The sequence below is a fragment of the Netta rufina genome, assembly GCF_964035555.1.
Source record: "Netta rufina genome assembly, chromosome: 15".
NCBI classification, from domain to species: Eukaryota; Metazoa; Chordata; class Aves; order Anseriformes; family Anatidae; genus Netta; species Netta rufina.
In genome coordinates, this window is record NC_140138.1 from 17,527,978 (window position 1) to 17,554,318 (window position 26,341).

The 26,341-nt window shown below is 44.6% G+C and overlaps 1 protein-coding gene across 4 annotated transcripts in view; it reads left to right on the forward strand.

Annotated features, from left to right (window-relative positions):
* The first annotated feature begins 10,244 nt into the window (after positions 1-10,244).
* TNRC6A (trinucleotide repeat containing adaptor 6A) overlaps positions 10,245-26,341 on the forward strand; it is a 50,238-nt gene continuing 34,141 nt past the window's right edge. For all 4 annotated transcript variants that reach the window (XM_084295875.1, XM_084295877.1, XM_084295874.1 and 1 more), the window contains exons 1-4: positions 10,245-10,387; positions 11,026-11,073; positions 22,581-22,671; positions 25,350-25,371. In XM_084295875.1, the coding sequence (XP_084152001.1) occupies positions 10,383-10,387; positions 11,026-11,073; positions 22,581-22,671; positions 25,350-25,371 (166 nt within the window). In that variant the 5' untranslated portion in view covers positions 10,245-10,382. The remainder of the gene's footprint in view (positions 10,388-11,025; positions 11,074-22,580; positions 22,672-25,349; positions 25,372-26,341) is intronic.

Consider the following 26,341-nt stretch of genomic DNA (forward strand, 5'->3'; position numbering starts at 1 on the left):
AAAGGGCTACATATTAAATAAAAGCCAACAGAACCAGCACATGTTTATTTCAAAGGCCTTTCTTTCTATCATGTCACTTTATTCTCCTGCCTTTTTTTTAATTCTTTTTTTTTTTTTTCTCCTGCAAAGCCATGAGAGAAATCGAAGGCTACTGAATATTTTAGCTTTAATTAAAATAAGATAAATTAAGTTTTGATTGCCACACAAGAACAAATGGGTCCCAGAGACGGCCGATCACAGGCGGCTGTGAGAAGGTGTTTCCTAATTGATTTGGTGGGGACAGAGCTCACCCGGCCTTCAGCCCCATCACACACACACACACACTGTGGTTCATCACCATCACTGGGAAACTGTGACAGCTGCCTGAACATTTGCAAGGATAGCATGGACTGAAATGGAAAAACACCTGCCTGGAGATGTTAGCCCACCAGAAAGAGTTAACTGCACTAGGCGTGAAGATAATCTGTTTGGGTTTGCTCTTGTTTCATTGCATATGTAGTGAAGAGTGTGGGGTTGGGACACAGGGAGTGAAACAGCCCGGGCTGAGCTGGCTCCAGGGCGCTGAGGCTGTGGGGTTGGGGTTGCAGGGAGCACTGGTGGTTCACTGTTGGAAATAGAGAACCAGCTGGGTATTTTTGTCAGCAGTAAAGCTGACAAGGTAGTCTCACGGAATGGGTACTCTGCAAGCGCAGTAAATGTCTTCATTACCTTTCCATAGCTATATTTATGCCTCTCTGACCCTCTTCAGGACTGACAGGGCAGGTTACGGGTTTCCTTTTCCTAATTCAGTACATGATGGCTTGGGACAAGTTGTTAAAGCTATAGATCAAAATGTCATTTATTAGAAAAGTGCCTCCCCAGGGATTCTTACCCTTCGTTTATTATTTGTTGTGTGCTGACAGCGTGCTTTGCTCTGTCTAATCTGTCTTTCTGGCTATTTATATAGCCCTCATCACGGTAGCACCTGGGTGTCTCCCTTTGCTTAAAAAATGATGTTCTGTCTCTCCTCTTTCCCTGCTCTGGGAAGTGGGGTGCAGGCTGCCGCCCCGGAGGTGTTGTGCTGTTGGTGTGAAAAGTGTGCAGGATTGATTTCCCCGTGGGCTGCCTGCTGTGAGCCCCCCGTGCTGCGTGGCTGTCCCCAGTCCTGGCGGGGCATCGGGGGACCTGCACGAGCCCTGCCAAGCTCCCAGCTCACCGGGGATGGGCAAAACACGGGAACCAACAGGCTCAGAGGGGCGGCTTTCGCACCTGCCCGGCAGGAAGCAGTGGCCACTTTCGCTCCCTTCCCTGGCCTCACGGTTTGGTGGCAGCCTCAGTGGGCAGTGTTAGTGGAGGGGCTGTGGGGCTGCAGGCACCGGGGGGTCCCGGCCCCCACCCACATCACTCCACGCTCGGCTGGATCCAGCCCGTGCCCCGTGCGGTTCCTGTGCTTTACGTGGTAGATTGCCTGCACAGCTATCAGACGCACAGTGTTCATGGCCACAAAGCCTCAAAGAGCAGCCCGCCAGCCAGAAGTTGTTGAAATAATTCTAAATAGAGACTGCTAAACCCTTATGCAAATAATTCAGGAGCTGAGAAGGAGATGGATTTGCTGAATTAGTTGTTCTGTATGTAGCACTGCCTGGGACAGACTAGCAAACCAATTAAAGCAATTCCTCCCACGGACAACTTTTGCATTGATGAAACGAGTGGGGACGATAATTCCTTCTTGGATTCCCCCTCATTTTCACTGCCTGCTTGAAGGATGCAATTCATTGTGCTTGCCTTCCCCTTAGACTAGCAAATAATGTCAGCAGCTAAGCTGTAGCTGCACACATATCTCTGTGCAATCTGTACAGGAGATTGCAGTCTATCTGCTAGATTGCACTGACTCTCTAATTTGCTTAGGCAAGCACAAAGCTTTCCTTAGCAGACAAATATGGCACTGACAATACACCTACAAACCCTGCTGTGTGAGAGATGTTGTGAGTTTACCATTGAGAGTTATTTGCGGGTCTGTAGCCAAGAAAGTGGGTCCAGGAATCCTCCAGGCAATGTCCATCACACACCTGCGCTGTAGCAACAATTTACTTCCCACGTAACTGAGAGCTGCCCAGCAGGGTCTTTGGTGAATTCCATGAAGTTTTCTGAAAACCATCCTCCCTGACTCCAGGAAGTCCTCCGTAGGACACCAATCTTACCTTCAAACACACTCTGCTATTCAAACCTTTACCCTTGGAAACTCACCCTCTGTCACTCTGTAAGGATGCTGCCTTTTCACTTCTCCCCATGATATCTGCCAGGCCAGAGTGCATTTTATACAGCTGGGGACAGCTGGGGAAAGTTACTAATCACCTAACCCATGAGTACAATAGAGACTAAAAGCTGAATTTTTAATGATCTGAATGTACAAAGCCAGGTTTTGTCACAGTCCCCAGGGGGCTCGGGGCTCACCTCCGTTTCCCACAGCTTTCCACCCACTGTCTGACACTTTGCTAGAGACCAAGCTTCCCATGAGGATGGGGATGGTGCCTCTGCTGCTTGCCCGCTCCACCCCTGCCTGCTCCATCCCTGCCTGCCCCCTGCCCACCCGCTGCCCCAGGGGCCCTGCCCCGCGGTCTCCATCCCAATTCCCCCGCTGCACACCGCCAAGCGCCGCACCGTGCCCGCAGCCTTTGTGTGCGCTGCGTGCTGGCAGGCAGCCAGCCCGTCCTTCCCCAGCCGCCTTTGTTCTGCGGGAGCTGAGCGATGCAGGCACGCGGCCTCGCTGCTGTGCTCCAAAATGTGGGGCAGGCTTGTGGCTGCTGCCTGCCCCGGGCAGAGCCCGGCAGAGGGCCACAGGCCTGCAGCGGCTGTGGGGTGCCCTATGGCAGGGCAAGCAGGGTGGAGCCATTCTCCTTCTCTCTGCCGTTGCCTGGGTGTGTTTGTGTTTTCCTTGCGCGGTCAGACGTGCCCTTCCCAGAGCAGCCCTGACCACGAGGCTCAGCTGCAGCTGGATTTGCTGCACCGCACACCCGGTAGCTGAGATCCCAGCTCTGGGTGGCAGAAAAGCTGCTGGGGTCAAAGAGGAGCCCCCGGGTGGGACCCTGGGGGCCAGCCCAACCATGGAGCCAAACCTGCCCAGCCTGGTGTGCCCCTGCCCTGGGGATGCTGCCCCGGCGGTGAGGTCCTGCAGGTGGCCACGCTGCACCGGGCAGCAAGCGGGACAGGAGCCTCTGGTGTCATCCCACATCTGCAGCCTGGCTGCTGCTGCGCTGGGTTGCAGCTGGAAGTGGGCACGAAGCTGCTGGCCTCAAAGGTCTGGCAGCAAAGACCTTTCATCTTGCTAAACCTCAGACAGTCTCCTAAGTAATTTACTGCATCATTGTGGTGAGATGGAAACCACTCCAGTGCTGCAGTTCCCACGACACATTTCATAGGAGTCACGGTGTCAGCCTAGATGTGTTTCCTACCTCCCAGTTTAGGAAATTGCTTATGAACAACTGTTGGGGATGCCGAGTTCCCCTCCTCTCCGATCCCATCCCAGTGCCTCCTCTCTCTGCCCTGCAGAGGGTATTCAGAGCAGGCTGGGCCTGACGGGGAGAAGCCAGACAGGGCAAGGCAGTGGAGAGCCACCAGCAGACACGGGCAGACACGGCCATTCCTGACCTGCCAGCTCCTCTGGGGTCTGAAGCTCTAGTTTAAAGAGAAGGCTGAGAAAAAAATCCTAATTGTTAAACAAAAAATATATTATATGAACGAGAGTCGCCAGGTACATACTGATGTCACAAAGTGAGAGAAAAGCGTGGCCATGCAGCTGCCCCTCAGTAGGGCCACGGTTACGCACCCATCTGTCTGAGGCAGGAAGCCATTTTACAGGGCCAGCATTAAACCAGGTCTTGTATATAAATAGTTGTACAGCCACGTGTCTCTCTGCACTTCTGGGTGCACTTGTTTGTCATTCCAGAGACTGTAAGTGACTTTCTTCATACACTGCGGCCTGCTGTACAGCGCATCCTCCATGCCCCAGGTGTTCTCTGCTGTTGTCAGAGAGGAGTGCAGCAGAGGTGAAATCTGCCATCGGACCGCGCTGTGCTGTGCTGAGTGCCTGTTGGGCTGGCCAGCCAGCGAGCGCTGCTGCTGAGGAGCTGTGCTGCGGCTGCAGGAGGCGGCAGGCAGCGCACACAAACCCCGCTGCAGCCAGCAGCCGGCCCCGGCAGCGTCCCTTTGCAGTGGTGGCTGTCCCCACAGCACGGCTGCGCCGCTCCTGGTGCTCCCTGTGGCGCTGGTCGGGGCAGGAGGAGGGACGGAGCACTTCTCCCTGTGTGCTTCATCCCCGTGTTCCTGCCAGGTGGTGGAGGACACCATTTTGTTGTTCTGTGCCTCTCCAAGTAGTGCTGCGCTACTCTCTGGATTTTTATTTATATTTAGCAAAAACCCTACAAATAAACTAGAAGGAGCCACGGCAGCAAAGCAGCTGACCACTCGCAGTGACCCATCCAGCTCTGGCATGGGCACAGCCTGGGGACCCGCGCCAGTGCCCAGCCGTGCCGTGGGTGGGAGCAGATGATGGGGAAGGGGCAAAGAGGGGAGGGTGCGATGGAACCCTGAGTGCAATTTTCTTCCCAAGTGCAATGCAGCCTTGGTAAATAAAGATTGGAAACGTCTCTTGCACTGCGCCACTTAAGAGACCAGGGGATGTGAGGACGGCGTAATTGGCTGGATGCAGAGTGAAATTCAGGCTCAGCAATTCCATTTTACAGTTGGCAGCCTTCCCAAGCACAGATCAGGGGAAGCAAGTTGGACTAGCTTTAAAACACAGGGAAATTCTTTATCTTTTATAATTTTTTGCTGATTTAAAGGGTAGGATTAAATTCTCATTTAATAACCCCAAGTGCCTGCTCTCCCCCGCTCTGATCACTCTGTGTAATGGTGATAATGCTGGAAAGGCACTCGGAGCCTGGAGGCAAGGCAGCAAATTTTCTTTTCCTGAGCGCAGATCTAATGATTGTTTGCTACTGCAGCCTGTGAAACAGGCACTGACTGCTTAATCATGAGCCTTCGCCTAAGATTTCGGGAGCTGTTTTCCAGGTCTGTGTGGAAGGCAAGCTGAACACTTTCTGTTAGCACCTTCCAACTTTGTCATTTGCGTTTCTTCCTCCTAATTAAGGATCCTACAGAGACCCAGATGTCTAACATAAATAGTCCAGTTGTCTTGCCTGAGCTGCTCCTGGGCGGGCAATGTGTTTATGAGCAAGAACTGCTTCTTCAGTGCCTTTATATTACCACCTCTTACCATCGGCTAAGCTATTTTTAAATCGTTCTAAAAATGCATCCTGTAAATAAAACCTCTACAATGAACAAGAAGAGGAGCCTCCTAGCAGAGTAACACAGAGAGCCTCTCTGTGAACAAGAAGACTGTTTTCCCTTGTCTGTCAGATCAGCTCATTTAGATTATTTAAGTCAAGTGCAATTTTGAAAACAATCTGTTTTGCTCATGACAGCTTCTTCATTCTGTATAATGATGCTGAATGTAACAAGCGGCAAAGGGTTATTGACGGCAAATTCTCCACATTCCCAGGCCTGCGCTTCTCATGCCGACTTATAAAAGGAGCCCCTTGCTTTATTTTCCCCAGACATTAAGCAGAAAGTATTTTCTAACGTGTCGGCTTTAGAACGCCGCGCTGAAGCTTCATTTTGCATGAAGCCTTGACAGCAAACGCAGATAAAGGGGAAGGGTGGAGGGAAGGGGAAACTCTGAAATGGCGCCAGCTCGTTTTTAACTGTTTTTAGTCAGTACGTTTCTCTCTCTCTTGCAGTTCACTCTCTCGCTCTGATTATGTAAAAATCCTAATTAAAAAGTTAATGGGGAACTTGAAGACTGGAGAATCCAGATGTGTGCCAGGCTGGCAGGGGGCAGATGGTAGCTGCTGTTGTTGGGAAAAGATATTTGGGGATCAGTGACCAGAAGGCCATGTTTACCGACTGGTGAAAATGTAACTGTAAAGATCCATCGCTGGCAGCTGCCTGGAAGCAGAGCCCTCGAGTATTTGTTTCCATTATTTCTAATTTCACATATGACTGTAGTGCTATGGGGACGTTCAAATACACACCAGGAAAGCAGTCGCCAGACGAACCTCAGCGCTACGAGGACACAAAGCAATGTTTCCCAAATCCCCAACCTCTCACCTTGCTGGGGGCAGGCGGGTGCTGCAGGAGGGCTCTCCCCACCAAGCAGCCATCGCCCTCATCCCTCGCCAGCATCAAGGCGAGCAGCGGGGCCGTCCTTTGCGGGCTGCGCTGCCCCCTGCACTCCCTATGGCCGCTGCTCCACCACCAGGAGAGGGAGAGGTGGGGAGCCACAGGCACCGCTCCCAAGCACTGCCCATCTCTGCAGGGATGGGGAAGGGGACAGACGGATGTCTCCAGCAGGCCCAGCTGGCAAACATCTGACCGAACAACCTTACCCCACATCAAAGTGCTTTGGACATCAGCCTGGGTAGATGTTGGGCGCTGCCTGTAAACGTGCTGGGCCTCTGCCGTTCTGAGCACACCAGTGGAGGGTGTGGAGGAAGGCTCACTGGCAGCACTGGCTGGATTCCTCCCTGCATGCAGCACCTGAAGTACTCCTTCACCCACTTGTGAAGACGGTGGCTTCCTAGAGACAGTGAGCCCATAAGGAAGCGACATTTCATAATTTTGACATTTCATAATGGATGTTAAAGACTTTTCTGCCCTTCAGCTGCTCCCAACCCAGATGGTTACACACACCCCTGTAAGTGCAGGGTGTTATTTTACTGTCCTTTTGCTGGCTGAAACAAGAAGCCTGGAGGTCCAAGCTCTAATGAACACAAGAGAAAAAGAAGAAAGAATGAAACAAAAAAATGTAGCGAGCAGGACAGAAAGTGACCCAGATCTTCTCTTCCAAATAACCTTATGCTCAACAAAACTTCAAATCTAAGGCCAAGGGTGGCTAACACTGGTGCCAATTCTGGAGGTGGCAAAACTGGCTTGCTTTGCTCTTACGAGCACTGTGGCAATCAGAAGGGGCAACAGGAGCTCAGTAGAAGTAACTATAGCACAAGCTCCAGCACAGTTCTCCTATAGCATCTCATCACCATCCTGTGTTGTGTCTGTTGGCAAATGGGGAGAACCAGCGTAGTTAAAGGGTGTCCCGTGTTACCCTGTCATGCACATTCCAAACAGCCGCTGTGTGGCTGATGAGTTGAATGATGAAGTCCGAATTCAGAACAGAAGGCCTCTCAATATGCAGTTCTGCATCTCTGGCAGGATTTAAAACAAGGAGAGGCTATCTAGCGCCACTTCCACCCAATTGCTGTGGCCTGTTAAGTGTGGCTGCTTGACTAACAGTCCTTTTGCTGCTTCTTGAAGAAAACGTTATTTTTATTTGAGGGTTGTTGACTTGCCATATTTTCACCAGTGTATCCAGCAGTGAAGCAGCCAGTTTCATAGCTGGAAGAACATAGCTGAAATAAAGTGTTAGTTGTGAGGGTGAAAGATTTAGGATCGCAATGTTGGTGTGAGATGTTGGCATAGGAAGTAGGGGGATAGTTAACGCAGCAGATTTGCTGATAATGTACAACAAATTGTAATATTTACAATACAGAATGGAAGGAATTGCTACAGCAGTCTAACTGCTGGAAGCATGTGCATAAATAAAATTAGAGAACAAATTAAAATAATAAAGAAAACTACTGACCTTGATTATGAATTTTATTGACAGAGGCATAACACAGTTAACAAAATGTCATAATAAGAGTAATCCATTTATTAGCCTTCCTATCTGAGGACAGACTTAACAACAGTCCTCCTACACTGAGTGCAGTCCCTTTAAAAACAGATGAAACAGGACTGCAGTGAATGAAACTGTCACAGAAAGCTGAATCCAGATGCCAGGAAATAACAGCTTTCATTTACACACTATTAAATGACAATCCAAACTTTTTCATAGGAAGAAAAATAAACCTCCAGACCAAATTTAACTTCCAAGTTATTAATAGAAGCAGAGAAACTAATTTCAAACTGTCAGTGCCCTTTTAAGTACATGAAACATAATACTATCACTTTATGCATGTGCATGTTCAGCTCACAGCAATGCAAGCTATATCATTAAGCTCTAGGAAGAAGACAAAAATAACCTTACTGGCTAGGCTGCATTGTCATAAATGCTCATCTTTAATAATGTAGGATCTTCTTCAGCTGAAAAATACTCCATTCATGCTGGCAGAAAGGCAGGTGATATTGCAGCAAACTTCCAGAGACAATTGCTCATTTGTCCAGGGCGTCCATTTATTTTACAGGTGAATGAAATGGCATTCATTTTTTTCACTAACACTAATAAGAATGGTAAAAGCCAATTGAAACTGAGCTGGTAAATGTCTGTAATAATGTTGCAAGCTGGATGCAAGAAGAGAGCAAAGACTTCCCTATGCCAACAACACCACTTTTCTCAGCAGCTCTTATAATAGAGCAGACAGGATGATGCTTATTTCCATTTGAACAGTAGAAGGGAGTTTAGAAGAAAATTAAATTCCTGAGCATTACTGTAGGCACATACAATAACAATTATTCCCTTGAACAGTAGCTGTTCAGACTGCCAGGGTATTTTTAACTAGTGCTTTAGAACTAAATGAGGAATGCCAGCGATCAGCCATCTGAATGACAGCTTTGCTGTGCACCAAAACAACCTAGCCTGGGACCAGACAGAATATATTGAAAGCTAATATATCTCGTTATATTTCTGAGATTGGTTTGCAGAGATGTAGCTACAAGTATGATATCAGTACACTTGGTATGGTGCTGATACCTTTCCAGTTCAACTTGTCTAAAAAGAAGCCTCTAATCTGTATTTACTCTTTTCTTATACAGTATGCAAACAGTGGTGCATCTGCATCTTTCGAAGAATTTTATCCTCTAGGCTTTGGAACTTGGGGACAGAAATCAGCCATAACGTTTCCAAATGCAGGCATGTTAAGCTGACTCACGAGTTTAAAACTACTATTGCAAACAATCTTCTTATATATGCTTATTATTCATGCAAGTAACAACACTATAAATTGTTCTAACTAACTTAAAATATAAAAACATACTTCCTTGCCATTGTTTATTCTGTAGACTTGGACAGTGAAAATTGAATCTTTTCACTTTCATTTTTGAGGAACTTCCCAATTCTTTCATTTGCAGTATTTGGGCTACAAAGGCCTAATTACAAAGCTATCACTACCTTTCCTACAGAAAAGTGCCTGTAAGGATGCACTTCTGTTTATGGTGACTTTTTATCTGATCTCATCTTCACTCTGTCTCAGCATTACCGTTCTTAATTCTCTTCCATTATTCCCTGTCAGTTCTTTGAGTGATTTAATTTCTCCAAATTAATTTCTGTGATATTTTTACGAAACCAAGTGCAGTAAAACAGAGTGTGGCTTATCTATTCTTCTCTCTTTATTGCGTGTGTTGAAGTTAATTTAATCTAAAACGTAAACAGAGATCTTTTATTTGTTCAGATGAATGAATTTCTATCTAGGTTTGTGAACACTAGATGCTTTTCAGTGTCCTCTCTCAACCTAAGGAAGCTTGTGGAAGGATAAGAGAAAGGGCTACCTCATGTCATGGTGTTTATTTAGACATTGATGCCTCTTTTCCATCAGTCAGTTGTTATTGACGCCCCAAAATTCAGAACAGAACTGAGCATAGCAGTAGCGCCTGGGAACAGAAACAGCCATACCACAAAGGGAAAAGTATTGGTGGGAACGTGTGTTATTATTTGCTTATTTGTGTGTCATCCCGTGTTCCTCAGGGAAACGACCGCTCTTTTCCATGGGTTGTCGCAATGAGGTAGCGGTTGGGATTCTGTATTTTCAGGATAAGTAACAAACATGGTGATAAAACAAGGCCTGAGGGCTGCCACAGCCGCACTCGGTGGGTCAGGGCTCTGCGGCCGCACCCCGGGGTGAGCTCGGGGGCGAGCTCCCTCTGCGGCTGGGGCAGGCCTCACACGGGACGCTCAGGCCCCTGGAGGCCAGACCCGGTGCCCGTCTCCTCCCGCTGCACCGGCCCGGTGGGGGGGAGCTCGGGCGGGGGAGGACGAAGCCTCTCCCGGGCCGGGCCTGGGCGCCAGGCGGCGGCTCCTCGCGGCCCCATCCCCGTTGCCAGGGCGGTTGCTAGGGCGCCATGTTGGGGAGCGCGGCGACCCGGAAGCGCTGCGGGGCGCGGGGGGGGTTCGCTTCCTGCGCGGCGGGGCCGGGCCGGCCGGGTGAGGAGGCAGGAAATGGCGGCGGTGCTGCAGCTGCAGCTGCCGGGCCCTCCCGCTCCGCACTGCCGGGCCCAGGCCGCCTAGAGCCGCCGCGACAGCGCCGGGCCCGGGCCGCAGCCACGCCGGGCCGGACTCCGAGCACTTTACATACATGAGGTAGCGGGCGGGGGGAGAGAGAGGGGAGGGGGGGGGCGAGGAGAGGAGGGGAGGGGAGGGGAGGGGAGGGGAGGGGAGGGGCCGGGCGGCGGCGGGGCCCGGGAGCTGCGGGCGGGGGAGGGGCCGGGGCGGGGGGCGCCCCGCGGGGGGGGGGGGGCGGAGCGGGGCTGGCACCGGGAGCGGAGCCGGAGGGGACGGGGACGGGGACAGGGGCACGGGCAGGGGGCGCGGCGGGGGCTGCATCCCCGCGGTCCCCCCGCCGCAGGGCCGCCGGGAGGGAGGCGGCGGAGCCCCCGGCAGCGCCCCGCGGAGCTCCTGATCCCGGTCCCGGTCCCGGTCCCGGTCCCGCTCCGCCGCCCGGGCGCGGGGAGGTGCGGGCTGCGGCCGTTAGGCGGCCCCGGTGATGCAGCAGAACGGAGCGGCCCCGGGGCTGCCGCGCGGGGTGAGCGCGGGCTGGGGTGGGGGGGGGGGGCGAGGGCGGCTCGGGGTGGGCCCCGGGGCGCGCCCCCGGCCGGCACCGGCGGCCTGGGCTGGGCCCGCGGAGCTCGGGGTGGGTCCCGGCCCCGCCGCGGTTTTATTTTTTGTGCTTTCTGCTGCATTTGTGTTGACATGGAAACCGACACCGCTTTCTGTTCCAGAGAATTGGAAGCTAAAGCTACCAAAGAAGTCGAAAGAAAACTAAGCAGGTAAGGTGCTGCTTTGAATTCACTCCCGCAGTTCGGAAAGCGTCAGCCTAAGACTAAAAATTGTTACGTATTTTTTTTTCCTGGGCCTTTAATTTCACGTTAATTATAAGGGTTAAAAAATAAATACATTGAAAATGTGCTTGTCTACTGCATAGGGGAGTCTGCAATTTAGGTAGTTCTGTAATCTAAACACCTTTTTAATATAGTTTCTTTTACATAATAACAGTATCAGATCCTCTAATAGAATTTGTTTGCTAGGCTCGTTTGCCAGGGGACTTTTACTAGGGCCATTTGAAATATGTTTAAACCCTGAATTAAAGTGATTGCTGGTTTTTGCATAGCTTGCTTTTTTTCTTTCTTATGGCAGTTAATCAGTCCCAAACTTTCAGATTAATTTATGATTACACTGTGAAAATTGATCAGATTTCCCCCATTGTCAGTGTGTCTTCCTTTTTTTGATGATATGCATAAGCAGGGTTTGTTTTTTCCATTTTATTGTTGGCATCTGTACAACATATATAGAATCCTCAAGATGCATTTAAAAATGATATTGTGAATATAATGTCCAGGTAATTGTTAAATGGACTTGACTTGCACAGAATATTTTCAAATTACAACTCTTTAATCTGTCCACCAAAAATTCCAAAGCAGTCTAAAAAATGAATTCTGTGGATAGCGCTCAGTATATACTTGATACCAGAAGCAATTTCAGAACCTTGTTGTTAGATAGAGCGCTGAGATATTTATTTATAACGGCACGAGTCTTAGAGTCACAACAATGTGAAGATCTATTGAATTGCTTGTGAGGTCTCTCCTGTCACGCTGGCAGTATGGGTGGTGAAAAGAGGTGGAAGTAAACTGTGCAACTGCCTGAAGGAAGCGTTCTGTGGGGAGTGGGAACAGATCGAGGTTCACTGAGTAACTTCTGGTATGGCTCGGGTCTCTGTTTTCTGACACAGGAGCTATGTGTTTTCTTCTTTTAAATGGTTAAGAGCTGCTTTTTCCCTTAATGTATCAGTTGTTTTCAGAAATCTGTCATCTAACTGCTTTCTGTTTAGTGAGGGAATTTTCATCATGCGGGCACGTAGCCGGGTAAAGCTGCAGCATGCCTGCTCTGGATAGGCCTGATTGTTTTACTATTGCAGAGCTCAACAGATAGCCTTCATTCTTTCTCTGCTATCGTTATTTATGATCTTATTAAATCTGCAGTGACCTAGTCAAATTGTAAAAGAGTAAATATCCCTGGGAAAGGTAAATAGACCCATTGTACAATTGCTCTTAATCTAAAATTTCATAGTGTATATACAGACTGTAAACTCTGTGGGATGTTGGAATTTCTTCATGCAAGTTCTGCAATTGCCTTTGGAGTTTATGCTTAAAAATAAATAGGTAGGAAATAGCCTTTTTGTAAATCTTAAATATTGGCTTAGACTGGTGGTGTGCGATAGAGTGAGTATTGCAGCTGTTACTACAGCTTGCTTACCCGGTTAGAGCGATGACTTTTAATCTCGGGACTAGAAATTTGGCTCACGAAAGGATCTTCATTTGGTCTGCGTCCTCTTTAAAATGCACTTCTGCAGTGGACGAGGTGTGTACTGCTGGTTTCAGAAATAAGCACAGTGCATGGCTGGCAACAGTAATCCAAATACATGTGTTGCACGTTTTATTGTTGCATAACATTACAAGTGAAATGTAACCTGCTCAGGCTACCTCTGAGCAAGAATGTGTAACCTCCCACTACTAACTAGAGGAATGCAACTTAAATTTGGGTCAAATCAGCAGCAGTAAAAAAGGCCACGCAGTTCTCTTGGTTTAAGAAATAGCTTTTTAATTCTGTTTGCTAAACGGGGCTTTTCTACCTCACTTACGTGGAACTGAGAGAAGGTAAATATCTGAAATATGTTTACAGTTTTACTCCCAAGCACAGGCATTTGACTCGTACTTCACAAGCATACAAATTATAGGGAAGATTAACAACTGTGCTTTCATTCACCCGTTTCTGTTCCATCTGCATTGGTTGCAGGCTGTCCGTGTTCTGGGAAAGCAGACTTTCCCTGACAGCACCTCTAGATTTCATCCATGTATTCTTCTAAGTTTCTGCTGTATGTTTCTTGTTTGTTTTTGTTTTAACTCTGTGTTAGTATGACCACCATATTTGCATGAGGCTTTCCTTTTTTTGCTTTAGAAAAAAATGGGATGGTTCAATGACAGGGGCAGAGGGTGAGAAATGAAGTGGTTTCTGCTGATACGTAAGCACTTGATTTTCTGTTGTTATTTTTTTTTTTTTTTTTAGAGGCGGGAGGGGCAGGGCTTTTTTCCTGATAAACTTCCTACAGGATAACTTCTGCAGTCAAGTGAGAAGAGCATACTGCAAAGAGGCAGCATTCTCTTCATACCTTTAAAGACCTTCAGAGATGCTTAATGAAAATGATAGATTTTTTTTCTCCCCTACCCAATCAGTGAGATACCTTTTCAGATGATGCGTAGTTGTCAGGTTGTCCCCATAAGGTAGCTCGCATTTACCTCTTCTTTTTCTAGTGTTACCAGGAACCCATCACGCAGTGTGCTTCTGGACTCCACGTTAATTATACTGCAGCTCTCTTCGGTAGTTATGGTGCTGGACTTGAGCAGTCAGTGTTCGAGTTTGTGCCTATGTTACAGATATCCTGCACAACCACTTCGCTTCTGGAGAAGCGATTTAATGGATCTTCCTATCCCCATTTGTTCAGTGAAGATAGGGACTGTTTATTGCTACTGCTAAAGTCCCGTGTATTTAGATGACAAAATCTCAGGGAAATAGATTTGTATGCTTGCGCAGCAGTAAACATGATAAACCCTAATCTTGGGTGAAGCCTCAGGGAGAAAATGGAACCAAAACATTATTCCAGAACTATGGCGTGTTGGTAGTGGTCGCAGTTTATAACGTGGTTCTCCTGAGCCAGCCTCTGCGTTAGGGAAGTGGGAACGATGAGTGGCTCTGAACGAATTGATAATGGTAGACATGAGAGCTGAACTTCTGTCACCTCACTTCTAGGGTGATAAAGACAGGTATTTTGAAAGCAGAAAAGAAAGTAGCTGGCATCTCTTTGCTAATTAGGTATGCACTGAGGTATCAGTTCTTAGCTTGGCAGCGCCTCTTCTTTACGTTAATAGCTGGGAAGAGTTAACACATGCAAAATCTGTATACAAGTGGTTTGACTTTCTCATCAGGGGCTTTCTGTGCTCCTGTGTAGTGTGCAGAGTGCTTTTAGTTGTCAGAATGCTTTCCTTCAAGGCATGTTTTAGGTGTCTTTTGTTGTTAACTTTAAAGTCCCGGCTTCTCTTCCATAAACTTGGAGGATGTTCTTTGTGTTGTGACGCGCTATTTTGTAGGAAGTGTTAATAAAGGAATAGGAGGATCAATCTTTAACTAAAAACCACATTTTTCTAGCTGGTTGTTCTGTAACGATGGTTTCATACAAAAGCAAGTTGTTGGATTTTAGAAACTGAGGAATAGTTTTTATTGGTAGCTGTATGTATTTGCATTATCTAAAAAAAATAAATACTAGGGAAATTTAGGTCAGAATACAGCCAAAATATAAATTTTAAGTCTTGGCAGTGCATTTGGAAGTCTGTATATAAATCAGACAGGTGAGTTATGTAGTGCATGCACACATTTGCTGCTTTTGCAGAATTGTAAAAGGTCTTTCAGTTCGGCATGCTTATCTAACCTTCTGACTGTTCCACCTGTAGCATTGCAAGTTAATTTATAACTAGAAGAGCAAATAGGGAAATTGTTCTTTTCTTGTTGTTTTGGTTTTAATTATAAACTTTTTTTTTCCAAATAATATAGTTGTCACTGGAAATTCTGAAGTGGTTTTAGAAGCCACTGTGTGTAATCGCTTCCAATTGCTACTTTCATGTTTAAACCACATAGCAAAGGGGCAGAGGGCAGAAATCCATAACTAATTAACATAGAAGCTGATGTTTGTTTTACTAGCAAGCATGCTATCAGTGTCTCCAGCGTCCTGCTATCAATAAATAAGCTGAATGATGTTTTCAAGAAGCAGACCAATAAATACCGTTTCACTTTCAGTTATTAATAAATGTCTTTTTAGCTCCAGGTCTTAGGACAGGGCCGCTAGGGGCTGGTTGTTTAACTCGTCTCCTTTGTCCAGTGAGAAGAGCTGCCCGCCCAGGCCAGCCCACCCGCCTCGTGTTGGTCAGGACTCGTGCCAGCCAGTGGTCGGTCACTCGGTGCGTTTAGCACACTTGGCCAGGGGAATGACACTGAAGACCCAAGTGCAGGCTGTGCAGTGTTTCAAGAGCTTCAGAGTAACCCAGCGCAGGATGTCTTTGGGAGAATCCCTTCCCAGCCTCGTGGCTTGAAGCGTTTGTCGGTGACAAGTGTCTTTAAAATGTACTAGCACCATCTTGTGGGGCAGCGTGACTTTAATTTGGTTTGAAAGTGAGCTGAGAAGGTAGCTGTTTGGCTGGCAAACACAGCGTGAGCATCTGTAACGGTGCTGACATCTCCAGCAGCCTTCGTAGAGATGCGTTCTGAGTGCTAGTGTTCACTTGAAGAATCTCCAAACTCAATTAATACAATCCTGTTACATAAGTAGCTTAGTTCTGATGGATGCTGGATAGCTGGCGTTAGTGGTGGGATGGCAGCTTGATTTATTTCGGTGTTGACATTTGCTGGGTGCAAGTACTATGTGCTTTTCGCTCTGAGATAAACACTGTGTTCATAATATCGCAGTGCAATGTCTTAGATCTTAATTTGTGTCAAAAATCTTATTGTAACCATAATTTCCTCTGTGGGGTGACTAGAATTGTAATTGTATAGTGGTGTAGCATGTTTCCCTTTCGTATGTTATAACAGCAAAGGAAGCATGCTCTGCAAGTGTTAATTATTGCATCCTCATCATGTATTTCAGGAAAATATGGGTATACTTGATTCTCATGTAGTGCAAGAACAGAGGTTAAATATGTCTAACTACTTTCTCCATTTCAGCCCATACATTTTTAAAATGCCAAGCTGTAGCTTTTTAAATTACACATTAATAGAAGCTTTTGCAAGACTTAAAGTAATCAGTAAAATATGATTTGATGTAAATGTTACCTGCAGTGTTTACATCTTGAATATTACAGCTTTTCCAGATTGCAAGCCAAATAACAAATCAAACAAAACATAAAATTAAATGTTAGCACTGTCAAAGCTTAAGGAAGTGGTAGAATGACTGCAGAAGGCAGAATGTGGCAGCTTTCCACTCCGTGGCACAACTGATAGTAACGAACTGACTTCATCTCAAAAGTCACCCAGAATCATGAGGCACTTTGTCTTGCAAAAGTGGTACCTGTCTTAGAAGATAATTTTTTAAATTTTTTTAATGGCTTAAATAAGTAGAGTTGCGGTATATTTTTTTTCCTTATAGGAACAAGTTGGGCTGAGTGAGTTACTGTAACAAGACTGCCACAACTGGGGGAAATTTCAATGTGTTTGATAAGTATTTATCTAGCACTCAGTCTGTTCACAGTTGTGCAGACAGTTGCAACTTCTACGTCTATGTTCTCAGAGCTTTAAAAAATGTAGTTTCTCCTGAGATCAAGATCGATTTTCATTTGGTCTCACTTGAAAATAACTTATCTTTTAAGTTAAGCTGTTTAAACTCAGGGTCTTTACTCCAGTCTCAAATGTAAATTTCATATGGCTTGGGTATTTTATTTGCAGTTGATCTAAACTGCAGAACAAGGTTTGCATTGTTGTTAACACCATGTAGCATTGAGCAAGCTAATCCAATTATTTAGGAGGAAAAGGAAATGTCCTGTAGATGTAGTTGTAGTAAAAGCTGGATGGCTGATAGGGGAAGTAATAGAAGTCTGCTTATATATTTCTTACGAACCAGGATTTGCAGAGGCTGAGGGGCCAGGCACGCTGCTACCAACACCTCTGTTTTCCAAGGCAATGGTGTACACGTACCTAGGTGCAGGGAAGAGCCCAGCAACAGAGCTTGTTCTTCTATTTTCATCTTGTTACTATTAGCCTCTGCTCCTACCCCGTTTCCTGTTAAATGCTGCAAAGTAACTTGAAGCTGTTTGTAATTTGTACTGAAAGAGATACATAAAATGTTGAGTGCAGAACAGGCAGAGGTAGCTGTGAGAGTATAAGATAATAAATGAGAAATACTACGGAACTTCTCAAGAAGTAGCATTAAAAATGTAGCTTGTTGTAATTCTATGTTCTAAGGGATGGTGGAGTCCAGGGCATAAATAGTAGCACTTGCTGCCTGTTGATAGGGTCCTGTATTAACTTCTTGGAAAGAATAAGGGAGATTTGCTCTTTTGGCTGTCGGAGATGGAAATGTAGGAGTTCTGCCTTACACTGTGATGACCTAATAGGTAAATTTAAATTATTTTTTTTTTTTTTTTTAGGTCTATGCTTATGTTAGAGGGTAGTGGTAGTAGTAGGAGTACATTCCTTGAAAGATTCACATTTTTAATGAATAGGCAATAAGGACTTTATTGTTATTTAGTTTTAGAATGAGTTAATTTTGCTTTTTAGTCATTGAGATTTAACATTATAACAGTAATCTAATGCTCTTGTTAAAACCTACCTATAGGTAGGCAGGTTTTTTCAGGGTCCTGATGCGTCATCACAGTTTGTGTGTGTGTGCTGAGCTGGCTTTGTCATGTAAAATCTCTTCTTAAATACATGAAAATAGAATGATCAGAGTCATAATTTAGGAATTGTACCTTTCCTATGTGGAAGCCGAAAAATGATGCTGAGGTAGAATATTCCAGAGCTACTGGTGTGTTACTTGTTAGCATGTGTATTCTAAAAATAAAATGTAATCATGTTGACTTAGTTGTAGCAAGATCGATGAGTCACTTTTTTGTTGTGAAAATACTGCTTTGCATTGCCTGTGCTTTTTGCAGCGCTCGAGCTTTCTTCTGAAACCTGAATGATTTCTCAGTTAATGAAGTTTCTGCGTGTGAAGCACTAACATTTGTTAAGCAAAAAGCGTTAGTGGCTTTCTTAACCCTTAGAATTCTTCTCAGGATATTAGAAATCCTAGAAGTAACCTTTTATTCCAGCAGACAGTTCTGTGTAGCACGCCATCCTGCGGCGTTGATGCGCTTCCCGCATCAGAGGGGTTCAGCCTGTGCCCGTAGCCCTTGTTGGGCCTGCTGGAACAATTAACTCCGGTGGCAGTCAGGAGAGTTGGACTGTTTCCCTGGGGCTCCGCAGCCTGGCAAGGGCAAGTTTCAGGCTGGCTGACTGCTGCTGACAGCAACAGCCTGGTCCCCAGGTGTCACCTCTCGCTGAGGCCCTGCAGCTCATCGCGTGCGTGCCCAGCGCTTCTGGATGTGAGGACACTGGGCCCAGGAGGAACCGCGAGCGCACTAGGTGGCTGCTCCAGAACAAAGAACCTGGCTCTCTGGGGCTGAGGAGCCTCTGGGAAACAGAAAGTCATGGGATGCTGACAATGATTCCAGCTGCACAGCCTGCTTGTGTTGGGGCTTTTTCCTGGGGTGATCCTGGGACAAGGTAGGCAGAGAGCTGCTCCAGGAAATGTGTGGAAGGCAGCCGTGTGCAGGTGTCAGGCCAGCCACGCGTGTGCCAAGCACTTGTGCGTTGTGCTCCAGCAGCGAGGTTGTGAGAGGAGGAGGGCTGGGGATGTGACTTCTGGCCACGGGAGGAAGGCAGGCAATGCTTGGCCTCCTCAGTTGGATAACAAGGCTCTTAGCTGAATTCTGTATGTTGTATGTTCTGTGAGTTGTGATATATAGAAACTGCAGATTGATTGCAGAACTACATACTTTGGTGTTACCAATTTAATTCACTTGTTAAAAGTTGAATTATTCCAAATGAACTCAGCCTGAGGATGTCTTGCAGACTTTGGTTACAGATCCTCAGGATGGAAGGCAGTGACGGGCAAACCTGCCCAATCTCACCTACATGTATACACGGGTGCAGATGTCGCTGCAGGTTCATCATTACCCCTGATTTGCAGGGTGTCCAAGGGATTGCTTTCAACTGACCTGGCCAGCGGTGATTGTTTTCTGTTACATGACCAACCTCGTAGCCGCTCATTGATACCTAATTACAAATGCCAGAAAGCTTTTTGCAGTAAGACAGAGCTCACTGAGCCTTGCAGCCTGATGATAAAACTATGATAAAACGTGGAATAACCACATGGCCTACAACTGAAATACAGAGGGATCCCAGAAAGAACATTCAGTTAGTTTGCATATCTCAGCACATCAGAAGCAATGATTTATTAAAAAGAAGCGACTGTTGCTTGCTGTCATCGGAAAATTTTAAAGGATAGATCTTGGTCTGGAGAAGCTTTTTAGAGTGGTGGTAGGAGGAATACTGGTATCAGTTGGCTGTTCATTGGCAAAGCATGCTACAGGTCTACCTGTGCTGCCAGGCTGGTTTGTTTAACCCATGCAAGGAAAGTTCGTTAGTACTTGTAAGTAACAGTCACCCTAGAGCTGTTAGAGGAGAAAAAGAATGGTGGCTGTGCAACAGATCAGTGATATCCCACCAGAAGGGACCACTGGGGAAAGAAACAAGTGGAGGATGAAATCAGATTTGCAGTGAGAACAAAGATCTTGGCAAATAGGAATGAAAACTGATTTCTGTTTTTATTAGTTGCTATTCAGATACAATGTAGTCATGCACCAAAGAGTTTGTTTACAGGGAGAAGTCAGAAAAGTAAAAAATTTGTAATTAAGTAAAAATTAACAAAAACAACAACAAAAAGACACTTTTTAATTTTGTGAATACAAATCTTCCTACTCTGCAGATACATTTGTACAAACTAAACAAAGTATAGCTGTTGTCTGAGTGTACTGGAAGAAATAGATGTGGGTAAAGTGTTTCAGTTAGCGCATGCGAAAAATGATCTTATGGTTGTATCTTGGGTAACGTTAATAGGCTCAGAAGTTTCTGTGCCCTGTAAATACTTAAAGTATTGCAGCCTTTTTTATTCCCCGATGCCATATGAAAGCATTATTGTATTGTATCTCTCCTTGTTTGAAAATAATAATAATAGCCAAATGGCCCCAAGCTTGGAGATTTAAGTGTAGGTATCGTTATTACGGCATCCTCCCCGCTGGGACCAGAACCACTTTTAACGTTTTGCTGAAGAATCTCACAATGGACAGTAAAACAGTCTTACAGCTTAAAGGTAGAAATCAAATGGGCAGCGATGATGTGATGCTCACCTCTTCCAGAAGGCTGGCAGTATTATGCAGAATGCTAAATGTAAGAATTGTAGTTAATAACCTGATGAGCTGTTGTTTGGTATTAGTTGCCTTGGCACCACCTACCATGAGAGGCAGGTGGCATAAGCATACTGGTTTGTCTGCTTAAAAAGTGAGGAAGTTGCATGAATTTGCCACAATGGGACTTGTGACTTCTGGTTGCCGTGTTGATTAAAAAAAATTTTTAAAAATAATAACTGATACCTCGACTCATTTTGAACGTGACTTAAGCTGCATCAAATGGAGACTTAACCAATTATTTGTATAGCTAAAGAAGTAATGAAAGATTTGATGCTTCTTACGTATCCTGTGTCTTACTGTATTCGGTTGCATCACTTCTGGTTTTTATATCTAATTATCGTATTTTAAGCCACGGTTTTGTAGTTGTAGGTAACTTGGGGTTAAAAAGGAGCCAAGTGTTTCTAGGCAAAAGTAAACCACATATTGACTTAATGACATTTTTAGTTTTTTTCCTCAAAAAATTTTGTATAGGCAAGGTTGTCTTTATTAAGATGAGTAAATTTGTACCCACGGCATTGAATGAGGCTGACTTTTTAAAGCTGATTTTAATGTATTCAAAGTAAGTGTGTAAGAAAATATTTTCTCTTGTTTTGCCTTGCTTAGTGTGTGAAATGCATGGCAAAGATTAAAAACAAAAAAAAAATCACAACTGTTTTTATGTTCAAAGCTGAACTTTGGAGATAAATGCCAACAAGACCAGTTGTCACCAACCGGGGTGTAAATTCTGTAACCCTTCCCTTAGTTGTCTCGGCTTTCTCCTTTGCTGCAGTAAGTAGCAGATGGGAGTCTGTTCCCTTTTACTGCCCAGTGATCTCCACGGCAGCTTGGGATCTGAGCACCGCTCGCACTGCAGCTGATGGAATAGAAAGTGTGTACAGACCTGGGAGCAAGCTGGTTGCTTCTGAAACATTGCTTTATAAACAGGACTTCTCCTAATCTCTGAAGTTTGTTCAGAGAGTAAATGTGGTGTCTTCTTGCTTTACTTTGTCAACATCTGTGCAGTTTCTTCCCATGTCCCGTTCAAAGTGCATAGAAATTAGATTTGTTTGAGGGACGTGATTTCCTCAGTTAGAGGGTGGGTGTGCGTTGGAGCTGCTGGTAAGATTCAGGATATCAGAGGTGTTTGGGGTAGCACCGATGTGCTTCAAGATGACAACTAGAAAAACGCTCTCAGCTTCTTCTTAGCTGTGACCTGCCTGTATGGTCAGGTTGTGCGGGCCAAAAGCTTCAAAGCTTTTGAACTTGTAAACATTCCTGACCCTGAAGTGGTGAAGGGGTCTTGCAAGTAGGCTTTCTAGTAAATAAAAAATATTTACTGTCTGAATCACAAACTTTGAAGTAGCTGAGTATTTGTAGGCTCCCTCTCTCATATTTACATGCTTGTATACCTGTCCTGCTTTCTGCTTTGTTCTCCCTTTTTGCATTTTCTTTGATAGTCTGTTTTTGAAAGACTGCAGCATACCCTGTGAAGTAGGGTTGTAGTGAAGCCTTCTGTTTTAGCATGTAAAACTTTATATTAAGTGAATTTAATTTAATGACAAACATAAAACCTGTTACAAGTTAGTTTTCTCACTAATTTACTGTGCTCTAAAATGGCACTCCCATCAAAAGCCCAGGTTCGACCAAGCTCTTCAGTTTGTTCTGCTTGTTCATGCATCCTTTGTCAGCAGCAGCATCTGCACGCGCACACAGCCGGCTGCCTTATCTCACTGCTCTGGCAGGAAAATGCCTGCATTGGATGTTCCTTGGCAGAGGTGGCATTTAAGATCAGCGAGCTGGTGCAGATTCCTGCCTTAGCTCGGTGGCTGTGTAGGAACCAGCGCTGATCCAGGGGATGCACGCAGCCACCCTGTGCCCGGCCAGCGCTGACCGTGCCAGGCTGTAGGCAAACGTGATGTGGGAGAGCTCAGAGCCGTGCTAATTCACAGTAGCAGGTAGAGCTTAAATAGCATCTGAATCGACAGTGGCTTTTGAACGGAATTAATGTCTAAGCCTTCATTGCATGTTTTATAAAAGGAAAATATTACACGTGTCTTGGCACTGCATCTGCTCTTAAAGTTTTTTCACTTGCAAATTGCAGTGAAAATACATAGTCCCTATAGAAATATTATCCAATTAGAAGTAAAATTCCCCAGTTCCTTTTGGGTCACTGTGAAATAATTGTTCTAAAATGAATCTAAGTGTGTACAGATTGTATTTTGGGAGAGTTAATTACAAACTGTATGGTTCAGGGATTTAGTGCAAGAAGAGGAAGAACAGTTGATGGAAGAAAGGAAAAAGAGAAAAGAAGACAAGAAGAAGAAGGAAGCTGCTCAAAAAAAGGTATGTTGAGCATTAAAAAAAGTGCTTGTGGATTACTTCTTTTCATCACTGGTGGATATTGTTACATCCATTGTTACACAAGTGTTTTCTTTTTAATTTCAGTTTTTACAATTTGTGTCTTCTGTCAGTTCTGTAATGGTGACTGACATATAGAGCCTCTGATTGGGCTTTGTGTACAGGTTCTTTAGAGATTAAATAATCTCCTGAGATGACCGTTCTTCTTCCTGATTGCTAGTTAAGTCCACTTGAAGTTTGGAAACTTCCTCAGTATCAGTGTTCCTTGTTTGTTAGCCTAAACAAAGGTTTTCGTTGTGCACCTGTAGAAAATTCGGCATGTCTAATCTTATGACAAATCTAAGTAAAATTGTACAGAAAGGATCCTTCTGGAAAAGGTGGGGTGTTTCCTGATATTTCAGATTGAGGTTCCGTAATCTTTTCAGCAGCTGACAGCAATGCTGCATAATCATTTTTGGACCTCAGTTGTAAATTAGTAATTCATTCTCTTGGAATTCTTGTGACCAGGCACAGAGTATGGAATTTAAATGAAAATTTTTAATGAGAAAGGTGTTGGTTTACTTGTAGAATTTAAGTCTTTCAAATAAATGGTTCTTTGGGGTTCTCTTCTCCCCAGGTTTAGTGTTCTCGGGAGTCAGAAAGGTGGAAAGGCATGTTTGAGTGTATTTTTGGAAGAATTAAAAGCAAAAATATATTTTGAAAGTGAAGACACCAAACATTTACCTGAAATTGAATGTTTTGCTTTTGCTTTCTCCTTCCATATAGCACATGATGGCCTGTTGTTAAGCTGCATGTCTTTGTTTATTTGCTGTATTCTCCAAGTAACAGAATATCAAGTGCTTGGGCTTGATGCATCAGAAATTTCAAGAGGCTTCTATCAAAGAAGCAGTAGGTGGCCGCAAGGATGCTCATGTGCATTCCTGGAGAAGCCTAAACTTGATGTAGATTAAGAAAATAAGTCTCTGAAAAACCACAGCAACAAACAACTGCCAGTTAATTTAGATGTTTGTTGTTTGTTTGTTTGTTTGTTTTTAAAGTCTATTACAGATGTAGCTTGATTCTAGATTTAAATGAAAAACATGAAGTAGCTCACAAATGTTCTGTTTTTTTTTTGTATTTTTTTTGAGGGGTGCCTATCTGCTATTTCATATTTGTGAGTAAGTTCAAATTGATCAAACTTGCCCTTTTTGTTTTGTAATTAACTTTTTCTGCTTAATCTCTTCAAAACGTGCTATTTAGTATTACCAATCTTAGGCTTGCTAGGAAAAACTTAAGCACCTATCCATGCATCATCCAATGACACTGGAGAACGAACAGCTAATGCTTGTTTTTGTATATACTGTGGTTTTTTAATAATTGGAGATAAAAGGCAGGGATTGTAGGAGAACAGCAGCTATCGCGGAGGTGTGACACTCAACTTAGAGAACTTATCTTCTGTTTAGTGGTGCTTGCACCCTGACGCTGAGCAGCTTTCATGGGATGTAAGCGATTGTTTTCCATCTACCTTTTTATGTATATAACTGTTTGGAGCACTTGGTTCCAAGCCAGCTGTTGTGCATGAAGTATTCTGGCATTCAGAGTGCATACAAAACCTCCCAAGTCTTCAAAATATTTTTTTAAACTAGATTTTTTTTAAAGCATAATGAAAAGTTGTGGCATTAGCTAGTAGCCCCAAGTATGTCAAATTCTGGAAAACGAGGCTGAGGAGCAGTGATATTGGAGTCAGGGTAATAAGGGTAAATAAGCAAACTGAAAATGAACATGATGTGGGTTTTTTGATCCCCTCGTGTAAGCAGCCAGTGGATCAATGGATCAATAATTTTTTTGGTGTGCATATGCACTCTCTTTTTCTCTCAAGGTCTTAATTATAGATGATCGTAGTTTAAGTATTACTGCAAATTACTTTATTGCACCATGTGAATATATGCAATACCCTAATTAAAAGAGGTTGTATCCAGCTACCAAAGTGACCCTATCAGATTAAAGCTCACTTCGCTTTTGCATTAGTGTATTTTAGAAGTGATAACTAAGAACACCCCCATTTCAGATGGGAAGAATTCTGATTTGTGCTTCTGAGAGCTCCTTTATGAAGTCAGTTTCACTATCTGTTCTAGTCAAAGCCATGCAGTTGAGATGCAACAATGAACGTTGCTATCCCCGTTTTTATCTCAGGATAAAACCACATTCGAATATCTCTCATCTTGCCTGTGTCACAGGAGTAACAATTGAATTGTGGAAATGAAAGACTTAAAGCTCTTGCATTTACTTTCTTTCTTACCTCCTTTAGATTTCTATGTCCCTCCCCTTTCTTCCCCTGCCGTATTCTGCAGTAGAAGTGGTGGAGCTTCCTTGCTTCCAGGCACAGTTTTTAACTCACTTCAAACAGGTTAATTTGCAAGTTTAATTTAGTCCGTTTCATATGCTTATCTTTCAAATTAATTTTGTCTTCTGTAACATTTTAACAGCTTTCTAGGCATAAGGAATAATAAGCATGGGTTGGTTAGAAAGAAGTATAAGGTTCTGATGTAGATAATTAAATAACTTTTAAAAAATTTTAAAAGAAGAAAGTCAAAAGCTAATGTCGCTTTATAAAGTGGCACGAGCACATGTGGCTTTTGCTCTTATCTGCACAAATCACTGACACTTCTTCTTTCTTGTTCTAGGCCATTGAACAAAAAATCAAAGGTAAGTTACTTTAGAGTTCTTTCTGTTCTGTGTATTGTTTCTGCAGTTTTAAATATGTTGAATCACATGGGTCAGCTGAAAGCTGCTGAAAAATAGGATCTTTGAAACTTCAGTTGCACTACTTCGAACAGTTACCATAAAAGATTAGAAGAGTAAAGGATAACGTTTTTTTCCAGCAGTTGGAGCGTTCTGTTCATCCTATTTTCCATTCTTAATTGCTTAATACGGCACTAGGCGTGTATGTAATACCTTCAGATCTTATCTTTGTTTGCTTTTTTTCTTTTCCCTTTTTGCTATGTTTGAAAAGTGCACAAATGCTCTTGCACTTCTGATGTGCCCACTTAGAGATCCACCTAATGGACCGGTTTGAAACTTGCTTTCCAAATATTCTAAGTGTGACTGGGGTCAGGAACACTTGATAGGCAAGTGATTGATATGTCTATCACTATCAATTTTAACTACTTATTGTGCGTGGAGAGTTCATCGTGATTAGAATGATCATGACGGCTATCTTAAAAGCTGTCATTTGGATGTTGGTGGCAGGCTGGGAATACTGCAGTTACTGTCCGTGTTTGTGGGTTTTATAAATTCTCCATTCCTTCTGTAAGTGGAGGAAAAATTCTTTTCACTTTTTAAGTTGGCTGGAAAGTGGATAATAATCGTATAAGTGGTCGTGTGGAGTGCTTGCTGAATCACTGTTTTTTGGGGAACATCGGGTTTAATTTAATAACTCGAGCAATGGTAGAAACAGGAGATTGGACACCCTGCTTAGCAGAGATGCAATTATTGTTGGAAAAATCAAAAACGTCTTTGAAGTGCTGTTCTGGCATGAAGGTAGTAAAATAGTACAGGACATACTGTGCTTGAGAAGAGTCAAAGAAGCAAATGAAAGTGTCCGTTCGGAAGGCGGTGTTTGAAGAAGCGTGCTAGTTAGCATGGGGTTGAAATGGAGGAGGCAGACTCTTCGCAT